Below are 27,597 nucleotides of genomic sequence, written 5' to 3' on the forward strand. Positions count from 1 at the left end.
GCTGCAGTGTTGTTGCTGGATGTAAATGTCCCAAGTCATGAGAGCGGTTACAAAGTTTACACAAAAGAAACAATGAATAACAACGCTTCTATTAAAGAAAAAAAAAGTAAAGAATCAAAAGGAATTCTTTGTTTTCTGTCAGTTAATCATTTGGTCTGTACTGGTCTGACACATTTGACTCCTTGTACCTTATTAATATTACAATTAGAGTTTGATATAAGATACTTAAAGCTACTACAAGGAGTTCTTAACTGGTTACGAAGCAGTTTAAATTTATTTGTGATGCCTCTATACGGCCTACATGAACGAGACCCTCCACAAGAAGATTGACTGTTTTTATTTTGTTATTCATAATGCCTGTCATCTCTCTTGTTTTTATATATTCCCAGGCAAAGTTACAGTGAGAAGTACGTCAGGCAGTTAAAATGAATCCGTTTTAGATTTTTATTTAGATATTTTTATTTATGATGTTATAATTTGTGGTTATTATGGTAGAAAGAGTACCATTTTTGCCCAAAGGGACCTCCAAAATCAACAAAATATTAACGTTCCTTGTAGCTTTGTAGTTTCCTTGTAGAAAACCAAGGCACTCCTCACCTTAAAATTTTTTTTAAGTCTTATATTAAATATCTAATGACCTGGGAACATGCCTGACCAGGGTAAAAAAAAAAAAAGAGCATTAATCCAGAATTTCAAACGTGCTGTATAAAATCCAAAAAGAATATAAGAACTCTGCATTAAAAGTATTACTATTTCTTTTAGCCAGATGTATTTTCAAATTTTCCAACTGGTCCTCATTTTTTGGATTTTTAACCTCCAATGAGCAGCTTTGGGACTTGGACAGCAACAAGCTTCAAAACTGACCACATTAGTGATGAAGATTTTGTAAACAACTTCCCCAAACCGCTAAAGGAGCCAGTGGCAGAGCTGATGCTGATGGGTCTTGTGTCAGATTGGCGACGGGCTGAGAGAAGAGGAGATGAAGAGGAGACGGTCCCTCGGGCCTCTGGTCCATCAAGGCCTGTGCTTGAACATGGCTTCCACTGGAAACCAGATCAAAGTCCAAAGTTAGACAAAATCCTCCTTTACCCATGTAGACAAATCATTTTGTTATGTCTTGGCATTTCATTAATTTGCAGGAATTTGCCCCTTTAACATGAACTCATGTGATCATCATAAGGACATTATCATATAAATATAAGTGCTCTAACACAAGATGGAGAATTAAAAAAGTTTAGGTATCAGTTTGAGCGCCGTCGTTCAGCCAGTATCATTTCACCACTTTGTTCCAGCGTGAAATATCTTCAGGACAGACGTGTATCCAAATGACTGCGAGCCTCTGACTCTTCCTGTAGCTAGAAAGTTGACATTTTTGGTTCAGAGAGAAATGTCTCCACAGCTACTGGCTGCCATCAGCTCAGTTCCAGTCAAAAGTTTGGGCACACTTCTCACTCAATGTCTTCTTTTTCCTTTATTTTTATAAGATTAGATAAGATATAGATTAACTATCAAAGAGCAAAAACTTTTGCACACTTTTAGGTGGACAGATGCGTAGGAAAAGACCATGGACCACAAAAAGAAGTAAAAAGACTCTCGCACACTGTCTTCTGTACTTGCGATGTCATTAAATCTTTTATTGCAAGAGCAGAAGACAGTGTGCGAAAGTGTTTTTTGCTTTTACTTTTGCTTTGCTTTGTTTTCACATTTTTGCTTACTATATAATTCCATATTTCGTAGTTTTGATGTCTCCAGTATTACTCTACAATGTAGAAAAATAATAAAAAATACTGAATGAGAAGATGTGACCATACTTTTGCCTGGTACTGTATATTAGCATGTTAACATTGTCAGTGTGCATGTGTTAGCCAGGGTGTGCACTATTTGTCATCTAGTTGCTAAACGTTGCTACAAGTGACGGTAAATAAAGATGGACGACATGCCTCCACTTCCTCTAACAGAACACAAATGAAGCCAAAATATCCCAGATATGAGCGCTGCCATCTTGCACTGGCGGCATTACTTTGAGCAAGAATCTGCGCAGTACTGACCAGTGTTGAAGCTGCTGTCAATCATGGAATAAAACCCCATTTTTATAATTAACCAAGCTGGCTAGAAAAATGAAAACTTGAACAAACATGGTTCATGGTTTGGCAGTATTGCAATCTCAAAATTGAAAATAAGGTTGTTTACAGCCTGTGTCAGAATAAACTGGCATATAACCACTCAACCGGAGCAATGCCTAACCACATTCAATAGAAGATCTCGATTTACTGCTCATGAAGGAGGGATTTCGGACCCAGACATCTTGATAGATAATATTTACAACCACCAGTGAGTCACAGCAAGTTGTAAGTTGATTAAAAAAAATGAATTGTGACCCTGCTGGCTTTCTATCTATCACAGAGGTATTTAACCCACAGCTGCTCCACTGGAGCAGCTCGATGGCCAGTGATGGATTGTTTGGTTTGCATGCAGAAACTCCCACTGTGGTGAGATGGTAAAAGGACAAAAGCTGTGCTTCATAAACAAATATGAATGTTATCATCATCATTATTATTATTTTTGTGAGAATTAATTCAACTTTGTGGCTTATTTATTCCGTGGGGCCCCTTTGATGTGAAGCTTTAAATAACAGCTGTTTACAAAAGAAGTCACCAGCAGCTAATTATAAAGGCTAACAGCTAATAAATATTTCATGACTATAAAAAAGTTTTAGGTTCTTACTTGTGTACTCCTGAGGGGACATCGGAGCGCTCATGACATCATTGAAGTGTTTCAGCCAATCCTGCTGGTCACTCTCCGTCTCACAAGTAAACAGGAAGGAGCGGTCAGGTGTTTCTATGGTGATGCCGTGATGCCAGGCACCGTTGCAGTGGGTGCCAGCGGGCAAGCCTTGGAACGCGTTGTACCCGTGGTCCTTGTTCCCCAAGAACACCTCACCTTTGGCGAAGGCGTCCTACAAAACAGAGGCAGAATGAAACGAATGGGTCAACCGTAGAATACACTCATCATTTTACTCTGGGCACAGCGTTTTGAAAATGAGTTGCTTTGCAAAATGAGTCTGTGCTGAACTGACCAACAAAAGAGAAGTTTGAGATGTTAGGCAGTTTATTCTATAATTTTTTATCCTATTGGCTCTTTTCTGAGTGTCATTCAGTTCCATCATGTTATACCAAAAATATACCAGTCTTGCCTTTCTTAGGTTTAGTGCTGCTGAGTCGGCGATGTGCTAATTTCCCCTGATTGAGTATTAAAGAAGGGTTATGGCCCAATAGGAGCAGTTTTGAAATTACTTAAAATTATGTAACTGTGGAAGCTGAACGCGGTCTGGTCAGTGCATGTTAATTTCCTCGGTCGCATCACCTGTTCTGCTACCAAGTTACAAATATCTGTAATTATGTCTCCTAAATAAATAACTGGTAGAGTAGGCCTGTTCATTTGGAGGCCAGTGGGTTGAACCTAACCCTTTAACGACTTCAATCCAGCCATATGATCATTTATAAGTATAAAAAAATGTATGAATAATTTCTTTAAATGAGATGCCAGTTTGTTTATGTCTGTTGTTAACCACAGAGACCTACTGTTTTAAAAAGTTTAAAGCAGAGGGAAACTGAATGAAAAAAGATTTTAAATAACTACAGAGGTGCATTATTTTTTTTTCTTTTTATTAAATTATTTTGTGAAAAAAGGGTGCATTGTTTTTCACATTTAAATTACTAACTTTATAGGTCAGACCAAGCCTGGAGTTTCATCATTTAAGGGGCCTTTACGTGGCCACTTGGCCTTTAGTTTGTCAAGATTTTGAAGGCACAAAGGCCAGATGCTGGGGCAGCAAGGCCATCAAATAAAACAAAGACCTCAACACCACTGAAATAGTTTATTTAATGGTTATTTAACTCAGGGATTAAGGATCATCTTAATTTGATGTTGTTGTTTTTTTTTTCTTCTGTTAGTGCTAAATACAAAACACAGGATGTCTGTCTATAGAATGACTTAGTGTCTAAAAATAATGAGAAACCCCCTCAAAATATTCATGGCATAATAATGAGAAAGTTCCTCATTATTTTGAGAAAGTTTCTCACTGTAATGACTTACTGGATCTCCTTTTTTTTCATCACACTGGGGGTAATGGGCTTCCACAGAGACAGCGCATAGACAGCAGTGCAATAAAAATGCAGACATTTGATAAAGGAAACAAGCGTATATAACAGAGATCTAGCTTGTCACTGTTAACAGAAACTCCAGTCTGCAGTGTAAACCACAGAAAGTTTATATGACATTGTCAATACTCCTGTCCATTTTCAAACACTCTGTCACACTTAAACAGCCTGGTGGTTTTCCAGTGATTCATACCAGGCTCAAATTATAACCCACCACTGGTTATGTGCTCAGACTTGAATACTTGCAACACAGTTCAAGCACTGAGATGGCTAGATTAAGAAATGTATTAAAGTATTATTAACATCTTAGTTAGGGAAAACGCAGATACTCAAGGTACTGTTCATGAAAAAGTGGTATTACGTCATCTGTATTACATACACAGTCAATCATTCGTATGTACACAACATCTAAAACATGCATAATTTAGTTATTATCCAAGTGACCATATTACACTTGCTTTGAGCTTCCTCCACATATTCCCAGTCCACACTCAACTTCACTAGACTTCCTCTTTCCTTTCATCTACCACTTTTTCTTGTCTAACCCTCTCGGGTTTAAGACGGACATTTCAGTCACTTAGCACCTATAATTATTGCACCTCTCCATTGAACTCTTACATCAGCAACAAAGCTGAGCTAATCAGGCTCAGCTATCTGACGCGCGTTTAGCCAAGTCTTGGGAAATCAGGATTGCCCCCCCCCTCTCAAGGCGAGTCTCTGAGATAACCCCTGAAATAAAAACTACACTCTCATCATTCAGTGACTCAGGATGTCACTTTCACAACGTCTCTAGCTTTCAGGCACCAATATCAGATAAATCAGGCGCAAGTCCAGCGTCTGGTGTAGATTACAGGATGAAATCTTTACAGGTTAGTGTTTCACTTCATATTGATGCAATCCATACTGTGAGGTCATGGCAACAACTGCCATATGTTTAATAAAGTTATATAGAAATGAAAGTACCTTATATCACTCACTCCCCAGTGACTCATTGCTTCATATCCCCAACATCGTCTACTTAATCTAATTTGCTTGATGGAGGAAAACCCTCTGCTCCCACTCTCCATTTATATCTTTTCAGAGCACAAGAATACCATCAAGCCACTGCTGTCGGTATGTTGTGATCAAGGAACTGAACCACAGTCACTCAGGCTTCGACTAAAGGCTTAAAATATAAACTGATGCCTACACTGAAGTCTTGCTGATGTGTGTAGGTGGGTGTAAAGATGCCATACCAGTGGATCTTTGAAGTACATGAGTCGCCTGTGGTCCAGGGTGAACCAGCGCTTCTTGAAGCCTTCCGTTTGCTGCAAAGACAAACAGGTTGAAAGAGCCAGTCAGACACGAGGTGAGTGAGACTGTACACAGACACAAAGCAGCATTGTACTTGCACCAAACGTGGCGTCTGTCTGGTTTTTAAATTTGAAAAGTGATTCATGCTCTTAAATGGACTCTTTTGTATTAAGAATTCATATCAGAGTTTCCTGGTCCTTTGTCTAAGACTGTCAGTTATTAAAGCGGCTGAGGCTGCAACTAATGGACATCAGTTATTTGTTCAATTCATCATCTGTGAATTCTTAAAAAACACAAAACAAACGAAGAGACGTGATGTTTTCAGAGTCCAAAGAGTCCAACCAACAGTCAGTTTTCAATTGAAAGATTACTTTAGTTATGAATTAATTATGTAAATTGTTGTCAATCAAGTTTTAGTTGTTATTCAGTGGAGACTAGTTGTTTCAGCACTAAAGGTCAAAGCCAGAAAAAAACAATTTTTTATAACAACAATACTAAAATACTGAAAATGGATATATACTGTGAGAACAAGGGAAAGTCTGTATTGTTAGTCTTTCATTTACCTAATTCTTGACTGATTTTGACTCTCTTTGCCTCTGCCAACCGGTCAGGTTCTCATTTACGTCCATGTCTGTCCAGACGCATATAATTTAAGTATGAGAGACTTTGAAGGACTTTACTGAAAGTTATTAAGTGTATTGTTCGTTGAAATGGAAGTTATCACTATATTGACATGTATGAGTCGAGTGAACGGTACAGAGGACTGATGATAGAGAGCTTTGGTGGTGGTGGTGGTGGACTGCAATGCTTCAAATGTGGATGTTCGTGCAGAGGAACTACAAACTCTGAAACATGGACGTTCCACACACATGTTCACCAATTTATCACCAATTCAGTATCTGATCAAATGTGAAATATGGTAACAATCTCCCCTTCTGTTCTTGAGTTATGACGTTGAATAATGGCCAGAAAAGGGTTTTAGCAGAACGGTTTGATGCTGATCTTTGACCAGATTCTAGCCAGTTCATCCTTGTGCCCAAGTGGACGTTTGTGTCAAGTTTGAAGAAATCTGGTCAAAGGATTCTTGAGATAAATAATTTACAAGAATGCAACAGAGGGATAGACTCGCAACTCGAAAACATAATGCTTCCGTCCCTGGTTTGTGGGGTCACAGTGTCCTTTGACCATTGACCACCAAATGCTAATCAGTTCATTCTTCAGTTGTTTGGGTCATATTTGACAGAATTCCCTCAGGGCGTTCCCATACTTGCCAACCTAGAAACCTAAAAAAAAAAAAGAATTTTGAAACCAAAGGTGGGGGTCATCTGGGGGTCGTCTCATAGAAATAGTTATAGGTCATGTGCCTTTCTTTTGGCACTTTGAAACATACAGTCAGGCAGTGAGTGCGAGCAGCTCTCTTCCCTGTCAGGAAACAACATTTGACATTACTGTATTGCTGTCCTGGTGGAAACAGTAGGCTTTTACAGTTGTAGGGCTTTATTCATGCTGTGTAGCACCAGAGATCTGTCAGAAATCTGGACAAATATGGGAAAATTGTAACCCCGGGAAGAAACAACGAAAGGGCAATGGAAAAACAGTCTCCTTGGAAATCAGGATGGTTGGCAAGTATCGGTGTTCCTGAGATAATGCATTCACAAAAATGGGACGCAGGTGAGACCACAGTGACCTCGACCTTTTCACTTAGCAGTTCTTCCTCAAGTTCTCAAGTGGACACTTGTGCCAAATTTTAAGACATTGTCTCAAGGCATTCTTGAAATATCAGGTTCACAAGAATGTGATGGACGGACAACCTGAAAACATTGTACCTCAGGCCACAGCTGGTTTTCTGTTAGTGCTTAATACTAAAACTAGTTTCCCCTTCACAGCCTCGTCTCAATGCTTATGCCACCACTTTCATAACACCCTTGATGCTGAATTTAAGAAGTTAAACTTATTGTCACGGTTGCATGTTTACATCAGTGTAGCAGAAATTATTGCTGAAAGCAGCTATCGAAGGATGTGACACACGGCACCTTCGGAGAGTTTATTGGAGTGCACAAGCAGCTTGAGCTCTTTTCACTGAGCTCAGCTTCAAATAATGAGAGCGTTCAGGTCCCCGACTGCTGCCAAATTGTCCTCATAAAAGTGTTTGATATTCCGGTTGAGGCATAAGGCTGAACAACTGACTGTTTCCCTCTCAATTCGCCAGTGACTCCTTCCACAAATATGTCTTGCGCAAATCTGACGGAAATGAATTATGACACCCATTTAGCAAATCAGCCCAACAGAGCAAGTTAGTGAGTCCTTTCATCTCTCAGCCTGACAGACGGAGATTAAACGGAGAGTCTGCATGCGTCTGAATACAAAACCAGTTGTGTTGCTGAGGATCAGGTTGCTTGGTGTTGCCTGTGTAGGTGGCTTCTGTCTGAATCCTGAGTGTGAAAGCACCTGCATGTGTGTACATATGCTAATGTAAAAGCGTCAGTGCAACAGTGCATGACTGCACGGATATGTACAAATGCCTCTTTGTGTGTTTGATTAATCCAAACATATGTCTTTTTTCCGCATGTATTTGAGGTTCTGACACCTCAGGATTAAGTCGATCCTCGCCTGGAAGCCTTTTATTCCCTCTCAGAGAGAGTGACAGACAGACGGACAGCGAGGCAGGCGGGGAGGACCTCTCAGCTGTCAGTCAGCCTGTCAGGCAGCGGTGGAAAACAGCCACGGTGACAGCTGGGTTAGTTAACCTCTCAGGCCAGCTTCGATTCCATTAAAGCAGGAAGAGTGGGAGCTGGGATCGCAGGAAGAGGTTTGAGGAGGGAACTGTGTCCAGCTAGTTAGATGGAAATTTAGTCTGAGAGCCTGGTTTAAACAGTTTTGTAAAAGAAAACAGTGTCAGTCATCTTCAAATAAGCTATATGTAAGACGTTTAGCTTAAAACATGAAAAATTAATTGTAGTAACTGCATGCAAGCCAACAAGCCCTGGCATCCAGTCTGCTCTCAGTCCAACATGAGAGGACAAAGACATAGCACTGCCCCGAAACCACATTTGGTGGCCAGGAAAGAAGTGATAGAAATAGAAGCAAAACGAGGGTTAACATTGGCGTTGCCTCCCTCAAGCATCTTGGTGAGTAAAGGGATGAACTTTGATGGTGTCTCACAAATATTCTGTTAATGTCTTAAATTTTTGCAATAGCTTACAGCTAACTGTATAACATTACTGACGGAGTTAGTGTTGAAGGTTGAAAGAAGATCTATGGGAAGGACTCCACATTTCCTTGTTATTTTTTATGACACACAACCCCTAACTCTCTCATGATACGCTGCCCCCATCCTGTTTGTAGTATGAATTCAACAGATGTCTAGTTCTCTCATATAGTTCCTTTAATTCAGTGTAGAGCATGTGATGGGTGGGATATACTACATTTTTTTCCTAATAGCTACTCTGTTCATGTGTTAATGTATACTTAATATGATGTATTCATTCTTCAACTTTTCTTTTTAATGTTTTCATATCATATATACGGTATCATAGCAACTGGACAGCAGATGCTGTTCAGCAGAGAAAAGTCAGTTCACAAGTGATCCCATCTCTTGTGAAACACAGATTTATCTGCCAAAACTGATCTATTACTCCCACTGCTGTCTAAAAAAGTCACACACCTAAATAAAAAAAGTTATCACATCATGAAGCGGCTGTTGTTGAAATGAGTGCAGGAGCAGAATCGTGTCTTTACCAAAACATGGTTGGTAATTAGAGCTGGTATTTTTACATGGGCATTTTCCTTGTAATCACTGCTGATGTTAATTACTACAAATCATCACCTCACTCAGGTATTCGTCCCGTGTGAGCAGTGTTTTAAATTGAATTAAACAAAAACATTTGCTGTGATTAGTCCTGTACGTCAAGGGGAGGTCTGGTTGTTGGTAATTAATACCTCCAGACCCCAGGATTTTACTTATTATCATTGCCTACCCTACTGAGAAATACCTCATGTATTTATGCATGTTAAGTTTGAAGAGTCAATGTGATTGTTATCCTGAATACACAAAAAATAAATGCTCTGAACATATTTTAATACTGTTGTATCGCTGTCTATTGTAATTTTAAAACTAACTCTAGCATCCCAGAGTGATTTCAATACACAAAGATCTACAATTACTGAATTATGAAAATATCAGCTTGCATAATTGATGTGGTCATTTTAAGAGCCAACTGTTGGGGGAAACAATAAAGCGAAAGGAGGAGAAAAGTGTTCATATTTTCATATAAAGGTTTACAGTGTGTTTGTAGTTGTGTGAGTGTGAGTGTGTGTGTGTGTGTGTGTATGTGTGTGTGTGTGTGTGTGTTTTACTTGCCCTGGGACCCGTCTTCTCCATGTATCCTTCCTTCAGAAAGTTCCGGGTAAGTTTGGGTACCAGCTGAAAACAGAAACCACCTCAGTGTCTCAATAGCTCAGACATAAAAATCAACTTTTTATCTCAGCAATCATCATTTGTCAAATACGGCAAATATAAAAATCGGGTTTCTGCATCAATGTGTGCTTGTGTGCGCTCACCTCAGCATCTGTCGCCCCAGGAAAGGCCACCTTAAGATAGTGGAGCTGAACTGCACGAATTGAATTAAACCAGTCTACGATCTCCTAACGGACAGCAAGAGAGAATAACATGGAGAATGAGCAAATTAGTCATTCTTATGTTTTCTATATTCCTGTGTTTTTCCTGCCCATCTCTTCCATGTAGAAAGACTGATGATCATAAGTGACACACTTCAAACAAATCTTATTTAGTGATTATTTACAGATGCATCATTATAATGCTTGGAAAGAAAAAAAAATAACTCAAGGTCTGACATCTTGGTTTAGTTGTTATCATGACCTTTATGTGGAATTTCAATCATGTGATAACAGATTATATAAGATGTGGTTGAAAGCCTCAAAAATAACTCGTAAATAACCTTGTGTTGTGAAATGTGTTTGTTGAGCTGCTGTTTCCAAGGTCAAGAGTGAACCTTCATGCCACATGTTCGTGACAAGTAATGTTTGACCAGCGGTTCACTGGTTCTTGTTGTTCATGTTTACTCATCATGCTGAGCTATTTAAAGTTATAATAACAATAATGAAATTAATGACCATCCATTTTCTGTAGCAGTTTATCCCTGAAGGGTCGCAGGGGGGCTGGAGCCAATATCCCAGCTGACACTGGGCGAGAGGCGGGGTACACCCTGGACAAGTCGCCAGTTCATCTGACACATAGAGACAAACAACCACTCACGCTCACATTCACACCTATGGGCAATTTGGATATATCAATTAACCTATTACACTGTACATCTTTGGACTGTGGGAGGAAGCCAGAGTACCCGGAGAGAACCCACACAGACACGAGAAGAACATGCGAACTCCTCAGAGAAGTCCTGCATCAGCTACAAACTCCCCAGCCCTCCAATCCAGCTGCGGGATTTGAACTCAGAACCTTCTTGCTGTGAGGCAACACTGCTAACCACTGTACCACTGATTGATGTCAGATACAGTCTCCATGTAATGATGACTGTGGGTTTCGGTCTCTTTATGTTTGCTCAGATCAGTACAGACTGTGATTCATTAAAGCTACTACAAGGAACTTTCATATTTTGTTGATTTTGGAAGCCCCTGAGGACAAAAGCGGCAGTGTTTCTACTGTAATAGCCACAAAATACAATGTCAAAAATAAACGGACTAATGCACAGTAATACTCGCCGTAAATATGGCTGGGAAAATGTAGACACAGGCTTGTTTCATCTGATTTTCAAGGAGAATCCAACCTGGTGACAGGCATTAAGAAGAACTATATAGAAATAGGCAATTGTGTCCAAAATATTCCTAAACATTATAAACACTGTGGCCTGACCAGTATAGAACATTATTTTTTTGTTTAGTCAGCAAAGGAACATAGGGTGTATTTTTGTGAAAAGTCTGTCAGAAAGGAATATTAACTCAGAAAATCAGAAATAAGTTCAAGATCCTGATGTTATTTTGTGGTGAACGCTAAAGTGTCAGATGTTGGACCGCCACAAATAACCTCTCAACCTGATGATAACACTGAACCGTTTCATGTATTTCAATATTCATGAATGGGAACAAAATGATAGATGTGGATCTTGAATGTCATCTGCTAATGGATTCCATCAGCCAGCAGAGGCTCAGAGGGTCTGAAAAGGTTTGGAGACTCGCCCACAACAACACAAACCAGGTAGCTTTAACACATGTTCGTCCCCTAATGTGATGGATGACAACTTGTGCTGCATTTGTTAACATGAGTAAACATTTGCTTTCTCTTTTGCTCACCACACACACACACACACACACACACACACACACACACACACACACACACACACACACACACACACAGAGTACAGCATTGCAGACCTTGCCACTGTCATGGTAGAGAAAGATGTTGCGGGTGCTGTAGTCTTTGAGGTAGGTGATCTGCAGGCCGTTGGGGTTTCCTATCTTCTCTGGCTGGAAGGTTGCGTTGATTGTGTCCACCTTGATTACTGCTTTGGGCTCCTTAGCCTGCAGGAGAGAGGAAGGGAAATAGGAGAAGGGTTTTTTTTGTGTGTGTTATTGTGCGAAATGCAATGGTTAACAACATAAAGCCCACATACTGTAGCTGCAGATCTGCCCTCGCTTCGTCAATCCATAAATCTGAAGATTTCAGGTTGAAGACAGCTACAAATCAGCCATGTTCACCCTAGAGGACGTTTTTAAAACTGTTCATCTACACTTTGCTTTCACTATTGTAATGAAATGACTGTTGCATCACAAATATGAGAGCAAATAATTTCTTTCACTCTATTTGATGTTTATGTTTTGCAACTTTTCATCTTGTTGTTGTTTACCTTGAGAACCTTATTTTAGATGGAATTCTTCACCCCCGTCTCGGCCGCATGTCAGACAGGCTTTTCACTTGCATGTCTCATACAATCGAACCGTTCTCATTTTAATCCATTGAGCTGTCTGCACCATCTCCAAGCATCTCACATCTCTGCTGGATCTCACAGGCGTAAACACGAGGTTGGTACTCAGTAAAAATGAATGAATGAATATGTTTCATTTTACCCAGCAGCTGGGAAGCAAAATACATGGACTTCTTGAACTTCTTCTGCAGTGTTTATTCACTGTACATTTACTGCCACAAGACAACTTCATTGTTAAACTTTACACCTGACTGCTCCGCTCCTTCTATACTGTAGCTGGCCACCAGGGGGCGATGGAGATGTTCTGGCTTTACTTTTGGGGAGTTATTGTTGTCCATTTCTATGTACATCAATGCTACGCATAAACAAACACTGCCGGGCTTATGCCACAATCATATGCATTGTGTTGATTGAAAATAGACATATATCAACGGAAATATATCAAATCACATATCAGAGGAAAATTGCACACTGCACAGAAAGTTTGGCGGCTCATTTGCTGCTGGACGCTTTGAAAAGACGGATCCTATGTACACAGACGCTTCAGTGTTTGCATGAACACTGTGGTCACATGAGCGTGATGCTGATGTGAATTTTGTGGTCTACACAAAAGAAAATAAAGAAAGGATAAATTACATCTCAAACTGACTCAAAAAAACTAATAAAGCTCCTCCTGATTTTATAGACTTGACTGGACATGATACTACACTTTTTGCTTTTTGCTGCCACAGTTAAAACAGAAAAAAAAAACACAGTTATGGAGTCTGGAGGTGTTTGTATGGTATCACGGCCTGGGGCCACATCTTATTCTCTTTCTAGTCATGAAAATAATATCTAGAGCTATTATCTACACATCAGTCTGCATCACTGATAACCATCATGTCTAAGACTGACGCTAATCCCACCAAACCTTCTTGTGTAATCTGTCCTGACCTGAATTTAAATAAGCACCTCTGGGAACAGAATCTGTGTCTGCGTGCATCTTCTGCCCTCGACTTTGACACAGCTATGCTTATATGACGGCTGATGAGACTGTACACTCTGCCGTCATTATGAGTATTGACTTTCCCAGCATGAAAAAAAAATAGCAATAATGTGCCTGAATATTTCACACACCTCAAGGCTCTGCTGAAAGCCGACCAGCTCACTGGCTTTAAAAACCTAAATCACCCGAGCGACACTTTCACTTTCAGTTATATTGGAGGCAATCACCAGGAGAATAAGAAGCAATAGTAAAAACAAAAATAACAGGAAAAGCAGTCTTGGAGACCAGGAAAACATTTACAATGAAAGGCGTTTGTATGTCACGATGCCTGCTAAAAAACACTGGAAATCCATACTTTTCCATACTCTTTTTAAGCATATTATTCCCACTTCCCCTGAGCTTGTTTACTGTGACAAACACAGCATTCCCAGTGCTTCCAGCCCTAATTGGTTTGGGTGTTGTACAGCTTAGTGAATCAGCCACACTGACAGGGAGGACAGGCTGCTGGTTAAGCTTGTCTGAACACGCTCGGATGCGGCGGATCGAGCAGGTATAGCTACACTGATACTGTATGTATGGTGAGAAAGTGGGAAACTGTAAAACTCCTGCAGCATATCGAGTGAGGGTGTGAATATGTCGTTAAAGTGGTCTCTAATTAAGGTATTTGTGTTTGATTGCTTGTGTGTGTGGGTGTTGCACATGTGCTGGAAGTGAGCCTTCAAACAACACTAACTAGGACGCCGTCCAATTACAGTAGATTACTGATATCTTACAGGCATGGTTTTGTATAGGGTGTGTGTGTGGGCAAAGTGTGTGTTTAGCCACATGTGGGTGCTAAAAGTCCCAATAAAAGCTGCTGCTTACGTCATATTTGGTGAAATACTTCAGAGTCCCCTCCCTCTCTGAGAGGACGAATCGCCTGCTGAGGAACTGTCCATTGTCCCGCCCCCTCTTCATCAAGATGCCATCTCTAATTCCTGCAGGACGCCAGAAAAGGTCACTCATTAGCATGAATGTTTTATTTGTGCATGCGTGTGTGTGTGTGTGTGTGACTGCGTGTACTCACCTTCCTCATACGTAAAGCTCTTCCCAGGTTCAGAGAACTCCTTCCTCTCGTACTTTGCCCTAATCCACTGCTCCCTCAACACCCTGAACACACAGACACACGGATAAAACGTCAATAGAGTCAGCTTGTAAAAAAAACGTACCACATCAAAGCAGACTAACAGGCGTCTTGCGTACTTTGTGGTAGATGAGAAAGAGGAAAGGGTGATACACTAAGAAAGAAACTAAGACTGGAAAGACCACCAACTAGCGTGCTCAAGTAGATTTAAGTTAATCTGGCAACATTTTCCAAAGCAAATTCACTGCCTATCTCAGTAAAAGAATAAAGTTTTTTAAGTGTATACAATGAGTAAGTGTATAAAATCAGTCATAATGCTACTCTAAAGAGGAAAATCCTCATTCAGTCTAAATAGGCTGCAAGACTGAAATCTGTGCTTATTACGTTGTGACCATATTTTCAAACCTGGAGAGTCAGGTAATCAGTCTGCATTGATCTATGAATGAATGCGGGTGATTCTTCCAGCTGTCCACAGCTGCTTTATACTGTATGGAAAAAAGCTTCACTTCAGTTCATGAAATCCTTGCAGCGTGTGAAGGCAGCAGAACTGATGTTGATGAATCCACAACCTCTGTTCATGCACCTAAGACCTACCACCAGCGCTTACTGTTTATTCAGTTTTCAACTGAGGGCACAAAGCATTACGCTGATGGTGCAATGCGTGCTTTTCCACCCTTGTAAGCTTGTTAAATTGTGGTGAAATCTGGGACAGTTTTGCAGTAACATTTTAGTGATTTACAGATATTTTTTTGGACTCGGGAAACCCAGATTGAAACCTGGACAGGTCTGGTCACCGTAGTTTACCATCTTGGATTTTTCTGGTTACTGTCAAGTTAGCTAGCTTTGCCAGCTAGCCCAGCTGGTAAGCTAACAGCAAACAATAACCTACAAATAGGTGGGAATATGAATTGTAACACTTTAATATCACAGTTTCAGAAATGTCTGGAAATGTATTTGCCTGATACGGTGTCATAGAACACCTGGAAATGCTTTTTAATAGCGGCTATTGCTATTAGCTGTCCAGCTAGCCAGCTAGCAAAGCTAACACCCCTGCAACAGAAGCCAAGAAAAATACGGTTGTATCATAGAACTTTAGTTGAAATTAACAAATTCACGGCAGCCATATTGATATGAAATAGTAGATTAAACACAGGTGTTACTAACGATACTTATTAAGGTTCCATTCTATTCAGGTTAGTCTGGAATGCCCTGTTACATTAATTGGAACAGGACCTGAATTAGTATCATTGGTAACACCTGTGTTTAACCTACCATTTCATATCAATATGGCTGCCATGAAAAGGTTTATTAATAAGTGTATCAAAAGCATTAAAAGAAAGTATAAAACTGACACAAAGAACTGTTTTTTTTCTCCAACTGAGTTGCTTAAGAAAGCACTTCTGCAAGTCTACTTCCTTCACGTTCTGCCATAAATCCAGCTCGAAATCTTTCGGATCCTATTTCACGTTCTGATTAACCAGATACCTGACACAAGTATTAGAATAAACAAAAAAGAGATGAGAAACTATTTTATTTGAAACTCTACCCCAGCAAACCTGGCTAAGGATCAAATGACTGTGTAAAGAAATCCTATTCTTTGTCTACAGTTCACATGTTTATCCTCGTGTGTGTGCGTTTCATCCTAATTTGACACTAACAGCAGACCGATTCTCTCTAACGCTAAAGACCCCTGAAGTCTAATGGGTCGAGTTGAATCCAGCTGATTCAGCTCTTTTTATACACTGTACCTGGAAGGGACGACCTCCCGTCACCTTCCTCTGCACCACTCTTTAATACTGATGATCAAAGAAGGAATTACATGTGTGTAGAAATGTGTGTGCATGAGAGAGTGAGAAAGAGAGAGAGAGAGAGAGAGAGAGAGAGAGAGAGAGGGAGAGAGAGAGAGAGAGAGAGAAGGGCGTGGAGATTTGAGCTGTCCTCAGGCAAACTTTTACAGATACAGTGAGCTACTTCTTCCATGCTACACATTTTTTCAGCCAAGCAAAGGCATTGTCAAGCAGGGTGATGTTTTTTTAATGCATGTGTTCATTATTTTATGCCACGTAAGAAGGTTTTATCTTCTCCCAGAATTCCCCCCTTCACATTCATACAATTCCAAACATTCCTGTCTGGGAGCTGCCCGGTGCAGCCACAGTTAACACACACAATGAGGCAGTCAGGCATCTACAGGTAATATGGAGGTTACCTGTAGACAGGAGAACGCATCTCTGCTGCAGACAGACAACAAAAAAGTGCTTTTGGTTTCAAAAGTTTTTATTCTCATCAGCAGTGAAACACAAACTGCCTTCTATGAATTTAATAAAGTTGTTGTCAGTTTAGAAGTCTTATAAATTAGGTAGCTAAACTTTTGTTGTAAGCACACTGAGAAGCCATTTGTGGATTCTAAACTTTATAAAGACTTTAGGACTGGACCTGCTCACCTTTTGGCAACAATGCAGCAACAACACATTTATTTTAACAACTTAACATCTGGCTAAGATAAAATAACAGGTATTAATGACTGGGACTGAGTCATTTAGAACAGATATTACAAAATAACCAGATAAGACAACCCTCACTATTAGAAGGTTTTAATGGGAATGTATTCAAGGTTCAACGTTATGTATTTCTTTCTCTTGCTTGGTCGTCAAAGTTGTTCAGAAATCGACTTGACCGAAAGTCGATTTTTACTTGACCCAGTACAGATTGTTTTATTTCTTTAGTGGTTATCACATAACAACAAAGACTAAAGTAACTGTCACATAAAATCATGGGCTGAAACGGCTATAAAATGAGAAAATACTCAAAAACTTTTTCACTTTTTCAGAACTGAAGGTGAGATCTTTAAATGTCTCGTTCTGTCAACCCAAAACCCAAAGATATTTGGTTTAATACGATAATACACAAAGAAAAGAGGGAAATCCCAGTGTTTGAGAGGCTGAAAACAGCATTTTCTGCCATTTTTGCATGAAAAAATTATTTTATCAATTAATTGATTATCAAAATAGTTCAGTGGTTTAATTCTTTTTTATGACTTGCCCAGTCAGGCAAACGAGTTGCTAGATTTTCTTGCCCAGAATGACATTTTACTTGCCCCCTTACTGTTGAGCCCTGTGTATAAACTTTGCATGTATATATCACATTTTCATTTCATTTAAAATAGAAAAGAAGAGGGAAAGAAACAACAAAAGCAGTTAGAGATCAGAAGAAAAACTATAAGGGTCGAAGGAAATGTTCTTTGTCAGGAAAGCTTCAATCACAGTGGAGTTTAAGAGTCTCAAACTTCTGGTGAAATAATCCTCCTGTTCTTCTCTCTTGTCACACTGTATATTCACTTTATTAATCATAGTCCTGCACAGTATAAACCAACTGACTGAACTGATACAAGAAATTCACTGATGCAAATAAAATGCATCACACGCTCTACCTCCCCTTATCATTATTAATAACAACGAGGAGGTGAATGCTGTTAACATTCTCTGCAATCCTTCATTATGCAAACTATTTGGGATAATGGTTTCAGTTAAAATACAGATAGTGAACTCCTGAGGGGAGACACTGCAAGAGACTATGGTAGAAATTATAAGTATTGAATTTCTAAATTAAACTTCTCCAGTTGATTACTTACATTAAGAAAATTATTTTTTGTATTACACGTTTTCTGAAATTGTATGCTCAAATATACAAAGGATGTATATTAGGACGATATTCTAAACAAACTCCTCTGTGAAATCCTTGAAAATATAAATAGGAATAAAACTTGAAAGTTAGTTGTATGTAAGTTCAACTGAAATGGTGATTTCTAGCCAAGAGTATGAGAAAAAACTAATTTAAAGCAAACGGCCTATAAAATATGTCTTGTAAAATTCAATATATTTTCTACAACACTACAGGTAAATAAGGTAAAATATAAATATAAGTTTAAGTGAACAGAGGAAGCATAAAATAAACGTGACAGTAAGACACATCAACATGACAACGGTCACGATAACAGGATTCAACAAAGTAATCATGAAAGTTATAATCTGTGGAATGACTGGAAGGAGCAGCACCTTTTCACAGACACTCCCTCTACAACTTGACCAAACTTGAGCAAATCTGCCTGGAAGGGAAGCAGAAAATCCCAACGCAGAGACACATCCAAGAACGCGTGACTCGCCGGTAAGATATCCTCCCGCAGAGTGCCGTCACAGGGGTTGAATACGTCTGTATTTCGCACTGACACATCTCAAATGTAAGTGCAGGGGGGGGAGCTGAATGATTTCTAAAGGCCCTGAATGCATCTCTGACTATTTGCTCAGGAGTGTGACAGGACTGAGCTTAAAAACCTGCAGCCTTTCAAGAATTATTTCAAAAGCTAAAGACAACATTCAATGGCTAATGATAATAAATCCATTTCAGGGCACCAGAGTTAATTAGCATGTAGAAACCACAAAATACCAAGCCACTGACATCTGACAGGTGACATTGCACTCAGGAAAAAAGAAAAAAAAAGGAAATGCCACAAAAGAACAGCAAAAAACAGAACAAAACAACTTTGAGAGATGTGGATGCAGCAGGTGCAGCCTAGTCGAGCACGTTTTTAAAGATTCTGTGCATCACATATTATTTGGACGCTGCTGAGACGCTGCCGTGACGCGCACACATGCACACAACAGAGTGGATTTATCTGGCGGTTTGTAAGCTGAATGAACTGTGGTGCTAATCAGACATCTTTGGCAAGCGCACAACGCGTCCGTGGTACCTGCAGCTGTCACTGTGAGCGTCCGATTGGTAGTAATCCAGCTTTAACAGCTTTTAAACAGTGGACTGGGACCTGTCAGACCCGGGAAAGCGATAGTGGTGAGTGCTTGCAGATGAGGTGGATTAGATTGTTCAGTCTGTGATCTAAGCTGAGGCTCAGAGGTTTTTAAGAACCTGTCTCGGTAACTTAGTCATCCTCAGGTGTTGCCATCTGCGCTCTCTTAAAGTGACTTACATTTTCTGCATCATTAAGATTTCGCAGCACAAAACGCGAGTTGACTTTTGTGCAGATTGGCTTACATGTGGCCTGGGGTACTTAAATTTTGGTCTTACTTAAGAACAAACAGGAACCATGGGAAGTACTGATGAATGCTGCAAAAGTTTTTAAATTGTTCCCACGCACAGTGACAAGATCAAATATGTTAGTGCAAATGATTCATGCATGAGGCACAGTGTCACTGGAATAACACTTATTTTAGCTGACTCTTAGTTGGATTTAAGTTCTTTAAAATTTGCTCTTTTTTGCTAGCAAGCACATGCACATGGAAACTACACCACGTTCATAGATACACACGCTGGTAAACACTTGCAAATATTTGACAGCATATGTTTTTTTATTGTTTGTGTGTGTGTGTTGCTATGGTTACTCACTGGCAGTCTTTGTGGGTTGGTTTGTAGTAGTAGACTGGAACAGCGGCCTCATATTTACTCTTCATCAGCTCATTACCATTCTCAGCCATGAACTAATCACACACACATAGAGAGAGAGACACACCAGAGACGGGTTATTCAAGGATGTCATTCTTCTTGGCACATTACCTGACAGTTTTATAGGTAACACTTCTTTATCTGCTCACTCAACAGGAACAAACCCTTCATCACTGGTATAATAAACTATTAAATCAGAGAGTGACGATGATGAATGCAACGAATATTTTAGATAAAGACGTGCAAAGTACCCAGCATCATTTATCATCTGGTTTCTGTGAGATCGTGCAGAGTTTCAGGAGGACTGGAGACTGTACTGGGCAGGAATGTGATGTCCTGACCTCTATAATAACTGATATGCACTTAACTCATTTTCCCCACAGATGCTGCAAAATGAAAAATGGAAACTTTATCTTTCTTGATCCTTTTTAATTTTGTGGATTTCAAAGCAGTACTTTTTGCAATATTTTGTCCGTATCAGACGTTTGAATAAATGCCACTACAGTAAGAACATCCATCATTAGACAGGTAATATCATGTACTTTTGCAAAGAAATCACTAGTTTTTCTGTTATTTTCTCTCTCTGAAATGATGAAATGGTCAAATTATGAAGCTGTCCGGGTATTTAAAGGCTATTTGCTGCTCACAAAAACAGGCGTACAACTCCATCTACAGCAGACTTGTCTATGTAGCATATTATCTAAAATAAAAACAAATACTTCAGCCTATTTAAACGTACAATATGTAAGTTCTGCTGCAAGGGGGTCGCTCTTACATTAACACTATAACACAAGACGCAGTTTGATGACATCGTGAAGTAGCGTGGGATCATGGGAGCTGTTTTCTTCATTGTGAAACACCAATGCAGATGAAAATCCGACGTATCCCGTGTTTTCCCAGGTGGATTTCTCAGAGTTTGAACATCGTTGGGAATATTTAGGATGGACAATCTGTCTGTCATGAAACTAACTACAAACACTTGAAATTTCACACAAAATAACATTTCATCAGTGTCTCTCTCAGCTCAGTTAAAGGAATAGTTCAACTTTCTGGAGAAATATTCCCTTTGTTGGCGAGAGTTCTTGGCTGGTGCCACTGACTTCCTGAAGTCTCAGTCATGCATAAACCTCATAAAACAATGAGTTGGCAGGTTAACAAGTTTTTATGGATTAAACAAACGACATAGACTTTATTACCTACCTGAACACAGGCTGGAGGCGAGAGCTAGTCCCCCATTTTAAATCTTTATGCTCAGTTAAACTAATCTGCTGCTTGATTTACCTTCATGTGCAGCATACAGACTTGAGTAACACTGATCTTCTATTATTCTGTTAATTATTGATCTAATTCTTGGCAATGAAAGTGAATAAGAGTTGAAATATTCCTTTAAAGAGAATAAATAGTCTTCTTAAAATTATAGTGTTGGTGTGTAAGTAAAGAGTAATAATAAAAGCAGTCTCTTAAGAATTGTGTCAGAATCATTTCCATATTTTTCATATGTGAGAACAAGTGGCTGTACTCTTCCATTAAGTCTTTCCAATTTAAACACATCATAAAGGCATATTCACGCTATTTCTTTAGTATTTTTTCGTTCAAACTGACAGCACATTTATCATATTACTAGACTGTCTAGAATTGGAAAGCGGTTATTTCACAGAGAGCAACATTAAACCTGATGTACTTTTAGTCAGCAGAGTGTCTTCGAAATCTAATAAGTCACCGCTGAGGAGAAGATAATTTCATGTCAAACAAGAAGTGAGGTGTCACAACATCCTGGAACATAGCTGGTGATACTGTAGACAGGAGTGCTGAGTTTATTCCAACCAAATGTTATTCACTAATTAGAAAAAAAAGACCCTGTGTGGAGATTCTCAGCTTTGGGGACACGTGATTCCCCAACCACGGCACAGGACGACCAAAACCAGAGTTAATTTTGGTGCCGGCTCTGTGGTCTCACCTGCACCTCGTGGTCCTCCCAGTGGGAAAGACTCAGGGACTTGACCTTGCTGATGTCGGGGATGTTGCGGTGGATGCCGGAGCAGGCCAAACAGATGAACACCCCGAGGGAGCAGGAGCCCCACAAGGGATCTGCAGAGAGGGAGAGGGAGAGATCAAATGGAGCGTGGACATACGAGAGGAGAGACGGTGTGGTGGGCTTGAAGAGACAGAGAGACAAATGTATCGAAAGATGGAGGGTGGAGGGTGAGGAACACTTTTATTTATCTTCTTAAGAAACTATGATCTATGATCATTTCTCAAAATTAATGGCCGGTTAATTATTGTTACTATGACAACGAAGGCCACCTGATTAGGATGACATTTGTCATGTGAGTATTGCAATCATGATGATGAAGGTCATCTAATGAAAGTCACCCAGTGTTGTTAAAATGTACATTAAAATCAATATTATGACAAAGAAAAAAAAAACTCCAGGGAGAGCGGACAGTCCCTGCCAATCCTCACATTAGAGAAGCTTTATCCATTGAATGTTTTTGCTTTGTGCCTTAAAAAAATGACATGACTGATAATTTGATTATTGAAAGAATGACGTTGATTAATTTTCTGGCAATTATCTGACTGATGAATTATTTTCAGGACTAGAAATAAATTCCTCTAAGAATGTACAACCTTTAAAAAACCAGAATATACATATTCAGAGGAGCTGAAGTATGAAAGCAAAACTCATTTGAACAACAAGTCGGTCAAAACTTTCTGACAAACAAAGGTGAGACAGCTGTCCATCACAGCACAGTGACTCAAATGTCAAACTAAGTTTCTCACCACCCTCCTATCGAAGCCAAATCACTAGGGCAACTAACAGTTTATTTATTTATTTATCTGTCAGTCATTTTCTCCATTAATTGATTAATCAATCCTGTCACAATCTTATCAGTTGAAAAAAGGTCCAAACATCTGTGTGCTCCACATGTTGGACCTAATTTTCAAGTATTTCCTGTAGCAATTAATCTCTTTATTGATTAATTTGTTGATTATCTTCTTGATTAACTAATTAGTTGTTTGGTCCATAAAATGTCAGAAAATGGTGAAAAGTCCAAGATGATGTCCTCAAATGTCTTGTTTTGTCCACATCCCAAAGATATTCAGTTTACTGTCAGAGAGGAGTAAAGAAACCAGAAATATTATAGAAATATAGAAATATTCACAATTAAGGGGCTAAAATCAGAGAATTTACATTTTTTTCTTTAAAAAATGACTCAAGATTATTTATTGATTATTAAATTGGATGCAGATTAATTTAATAGTTGATTAATAATAGATTTATCATTGCAGCTCTACAAATCACCATTCCTCACATCAGATGTGGACATGGATTATAGTCTTTCCCTCTTTAGAAGAGTTTGGTGTTTCTGTGCCTTGATTAAAGGACCAGTCTGTAGGATTTAGTGGCCTCTAGCAGGAAACATGCAGATTTTGCATCACCCAGGACTTTCGAGCTCTAGGAAAACCTTGAGTCAGTGTTTCGTTTGTCCATTCTAGGCAAATACTACTAGAGCTACAACTTTTAATTGATCATGAATGAATTATGAAATTAATCACCAACTATTGTGATAATCAATTAATCGGCTTCTGTCGCTTTTTTTTAACATAAAAAAGACAAGATTCTCCGATTCCAGCCAATTAAATCTGACTATTATCAGTTTTTTTACTCCTTTCTGACAGTAATCAAATATCTTTGGAATGTGGGCAAAACAAGACATTTGATGATGTCATCCTGGGCTTTGGGAAACAGTGATCGACATTTTTCACCATTTTCTGACAATTTATAGACCAGACAACTAATCAATTAATCAAGAAAAATCCCCTGAAATCTTTCACACTGGACCTTTAAGGGCAACTGAAAAGCAGTTGGTAGGTTTAAGGAAGCAAGTTCACTTTCCAGCCAAAAATCTTTCAGGTTAACAGTCTTTTTCCTCTTGAGCCTTATTTATACAGGAACTGACTTCTTTGCTCTGACCACACCTGTCTTATCTTCCTGACACACACTCTGCTTCTTACCGGTAAACAGAGCTCACTGTAAACTCTACCTCGTTCTTATCACGACAGGTCACAGATGTCTGAGCGTGGAGAACAGGTTATTTAATCCTGTAATCATAAATGACAGATTAGAACGCGATGTGCCGCGCTGGTTAATAATCATGCCTAATATTTCTGCTATGTCACTGTTCTGCGATGCCAGGGAGATGACTGAATTAAAAAAAATGGACACACATACACACACCAGCTTGCCAAAGTGACTCTCTTTTATGTCCATTCATCAGGAACAGAGGAAATGACAGAAATATGTGCCAGAATGTGACCGGAGGGGTTGAATCTTGGAACCTGGCAGCTAAAGTTTTCTTTGAGTGAGGCACTTAATCCAGTGCAGCTCCTCAATAGAGTATTAGAAAGTATGTGTTCTGTGCACTCAGTCAACCTTCCTTGGATAAATAAAGATTTAAAAGATTAAGAAATAAGGCAGTGATATTATGTTTATTGCATTGCTCAAATGCAGCAACTACAGAGTCTCAGGGCCCGGATTCACTGATTTATCATTTTTATCATGATGCACAGGTAATGTACAGAAGGCAAAGCAGCCTAAGTGACAATCTGTACAACAAAGTCAAAATGCAGGACCTGCATATTTTGTCAAAAATTAGTTAGGACCACAATCTGACTTCTTGTTGTGTTTGTCTGCCTCAGAAATGTAACATTTCCTTGAATTTTCAGTAACTGCAGCTACAAAGCTGCGTTCAGGACAGCTGAAATTTCCAGCTTCTGATCTCAAAGCCTTCCAGGTGCACAGTGCAAACGGTAAACAAAAACCACTGCTGACTTTCGTACGAAAGTGCGCTTCAGCAGTGCAGCCTCCATCACATGAGGCAACAGACCACTCTGTAATAAATTTATATGCAGAACAGTTTTTTATGTGACAGTATGTATTATTTTAGGCTTCCACAGGTGCCGCCATTGTTGCGTGATGGCAGACAACTGTTTCTTCATAAAGTCAGGGTAGATGGAGTTTAAAAGTAGGAAGTCCGACTTTAAGTGCCGTTCCATTTTACTTTTTCTAGCAGAAGGAAGGAAAATTCCAACCTCCAACACTGTCTGGAATGCAGCATAAAAACCAAAATAAACCCAGTAACTACACTGGTTTGGAAATCTGTGGGGTTCAGAAATTGCTGTCATATTTCAGCATAGTGCAGTCTAGATAGATAGATAGATTAGACAGATAAGAAAGAAGCAGTTAACAACATAAACTAGAGAGTTAAGGATATCCAGTCTGGATGACGTATTGCCAGTTTGATGTATGAGAAAGAAAATTAACTCTCAAATCAAACCTGCCAAAATTTAGGTTTCTGCAGCAAGCCTGATGCAATCATCATCAAATCCATTCATTTATTTTTAATTTCAATCATTAGTTCCTGAGGGAAAATCAGTCTCTTGTGTCTTTGGGTGCATATTTGTGGTGTCACGGTTCTCTGAACCACCCAGACATGTTGGGCATTTCCCGAGGTCAGGCTTTCTGTTCGCTGAGCTGCTGTTATCACAATAAGTTTTGTATCTTCGTCACAGTTTATTTTGATTAATTTATGATGATTATTCATAACAAAGTTTGAGAACCGTCCAAATTCCAGGGGTTTCCTGAGAGAAACAACAAAAAGGGAGGCAGCCTGGAGATAGTCATGAAATATGGGAGAAACCCGGAGTGTTGGCAGTTATGCTCAAATCGACTGTAAATGATCAAAATAAAGTACATTTTCTTGGAAAACACTACTTAAAGGGATAGTTCACCCAAAAATGGAAATTCAGTCATTATCTACTCACCATGTAGACAATCGGGTTTAGTTTATTAGTCCACAAAGTACTGCAGGAAAAAAGTGTTGCAGAATCTCCCAAACAATCTAAGTGAATGGTGACTAGTTTTCCAACTTTAAAACAACTGGGAAAAAACATAAAATGATTCCATTCTGCTCATCTGGTCTAATCCATGTCATCTAAAGCCCCGAAATATCAAATTGACGTAAAGGACGTTATTTACACCATGTGTTTAGCCAAATCTTCACTGTAGATCCTTAACTTAGAGTCAGGTTCATGTGTGCGTGCACACTGTCTGAACTGGGTGTTTGGTGTGACGGTGTGCAGTCTTTTTGTTTTTTTTTTTTTTTACATTTTAAAACTAGAAACCATTCACTTATATTGTTTGGGAGATTCTGCAATACTGCAGTGTTCTGTGGACTAAAAAAATAATACAGACAAAAAAAAACAAAAAACAATCTTCAACCAGCATGAGGATGAGTAGATTAAGACTGAATTTTCATTTTTGGGTGAACTATCCCTTTAACATGCAGTGGAAAGCTGAATGTTTTTTTTTTCTGCATTAGTTCCATAAACAGAGTGCACTTTCTGCATTTCATAAGTGTCATGGAAATTTAGGTAAAGCTTAATTAACCTAAAAAGGTGTAAAATGAAGACATTATATTTAACGTCGAACCATTTTAGCTGAAATGCACCTCAAAAAATTATAAATGAGTATATTAAGGACCTAAAAAGACCTCCACAGTTGTGCTAGAAGCATCAGGTGAGGGCGTGTGCCTCCACTCTGCATGCCAAGACTTGCTGAACTCTGAAAGTTTTTCTCGTCTTATCATCTCTTGAAGGTTTCTTCTCTCTAGTCTCCACCACAGAAGAAAAATGCTTCACCTGAACTGTTACCTTCAAGTGCTCCTGGAAATCTCTCCCTTCTGACTTTTTTAACTCACCTTGCCAGGTATTTAAGGTCAGAATAACAAAATGCAAGCCAAGGAGTATCTGGCACATTTAGTCTCATGTTAAAAATCAGAGACTTTGAGCTGCAGAGGTTGAACTATGAAAAGAAAAGTTGAAGAGCGTGATGTGTTTTAATGATTAACTCCACGGTGTTGGCTCAGGTAAACGCTCCGCACCTACTACACGTCACATCCCAGGAACTCAACATCTGCTACAAAGTTTGATTTCCCCCGTTCACAACATTTCACCTCTAAATGATTTTTTTCTTCATCTTACCCGGTGCGCCGCAGTCTGCGCAGGCGTCATTTCCAGGGTTCTGCAGGATCTCCCTCAGCGCGCGGATTTCTCTCGAATTTACCGACATTTCAGGGTTCAGATCGGTTATTCCTTCGCTGTCCGACAGAGAGAGGGAGAGGTGGAGGTGGAGGTGGAGGGTGGGGTAGGGGGAGACGCCGTAGAGCCGCAGATAGGCAGGTAAAGGTGTGTCTCCTCGGGCTCGACTCCCCCACCTGAGTGCTACCTAACGGGCTGCGGGCAAGTCCGCACAGGTATGCGCCCTCTGCGCAGGCGAGGTGTGCCTCCGCTGGAAGAAAAACTCAAATCAATCCCTCTTCATAAAGTTCCACACAAAGTTCACTCGCTCTTCTCTTTCACTCGCGGCCCACAAACACGAGAGCCGCTGGCAGAACTTCAGGTGGCCTGTGAGGAGCGTCCTGCTGGAGTCTGGAGCCGAATCACCGCCACAGTCCCGGACTGTGAGCGTGGAGAGGAGGGCGTGTGACTGGGGCATGAAACCCTACACTAGGAAGTGAAGTGCAGAGATTGTTCCAACTTGCTTTTCCGCATTATTCGAGG

General features: G+C 39.7%; 1 protein-coding gene across 2 annotated transcripts; it reads right to left on the reverse strand.

Moving 5' to 3' along the window:
* Positions 1-601: 601 nt before the first annotated feature.
* On the reverse strand, positions 602-27,538 carry LOC146329513 (arf-GAP with dual PH domain-containing protein 1). 2 transcript variants are annotated; one of them, XM_084714793.1, is made up of 11 exons: positions 27,019-27,537; positions 21,932-22,062; positions 19,918-20,009; positions 14,467-14,549; positions 14,265-14,377; positions 11,865-12,011; positions 10,014-10,097; positions 9,814-9,876; positions 5,396-5,467; positions 2,725-2,956; positions 604-1,043 (listed from the first exon to the last, which is right to left on the reverse strand). In XM_084714793.1, exons 1-11 carry the CDS (start codon positions 27,104-27,106, stop codon positions 1,015-1,017), a joined length of 1,134 nt encoding a protein of 377 aa, XP_084570919.1. In that variant the 5' UTR covers positions 27,107-27,537; the 3' UTR covers positions 604-1,014. The 2 variants fall into 2 exon arrangements, with proteins under 2 accessions (XP_084570920.1, XP_084570919.1); XM_084714794.1 differs by lacking the exon at positions 5,396-5,467 and having other exon boundaries at positions 602-1,043; positions 27,019-27,538.
* Positions 27,539-27,597: the final 59 nt, after the last annotated feature.

Source organism: Lutjanus erythropterus, chromosome 3, assembly GCF_056507025.1.
Source record: "Lutjanus erythropterus isolate fLutEry1 chromosome 3, fLutEry1.hap2, whole genome shotgun sequence".
NCBI lineage: Eukaryota > Metazoa > Chordata > Actinopteri > Lutjaniformes > Lutjanidae > Lutjanus > Lutjanus erythropterus.

Bases quoted from the DNA above. Each gene is read 5' to 3' on its own strand.
- LOC146329513 (XM_084714793.1), bottom strand. From the start codon at position 27,106: ATGTCGGTAAATTCGAGAGAAATCCGCGCGCTGAGGGAGATCCTGCAG. The intron at 20,010-21,931 runs GTGAGACCACAG...GTGTGTGATTAG, and splicing joins GGGAGGACCACGAGGTGCAG to TTCATGGCTGAGAATGGTAA. The intron at 14,550-19,917 runs GTGAGTAACCAT...CTGTGTGTTCAG, and splicing joins CCAACCCACAAAGACTGCCA to GGTGTTGAGGGAGCAGTGGA.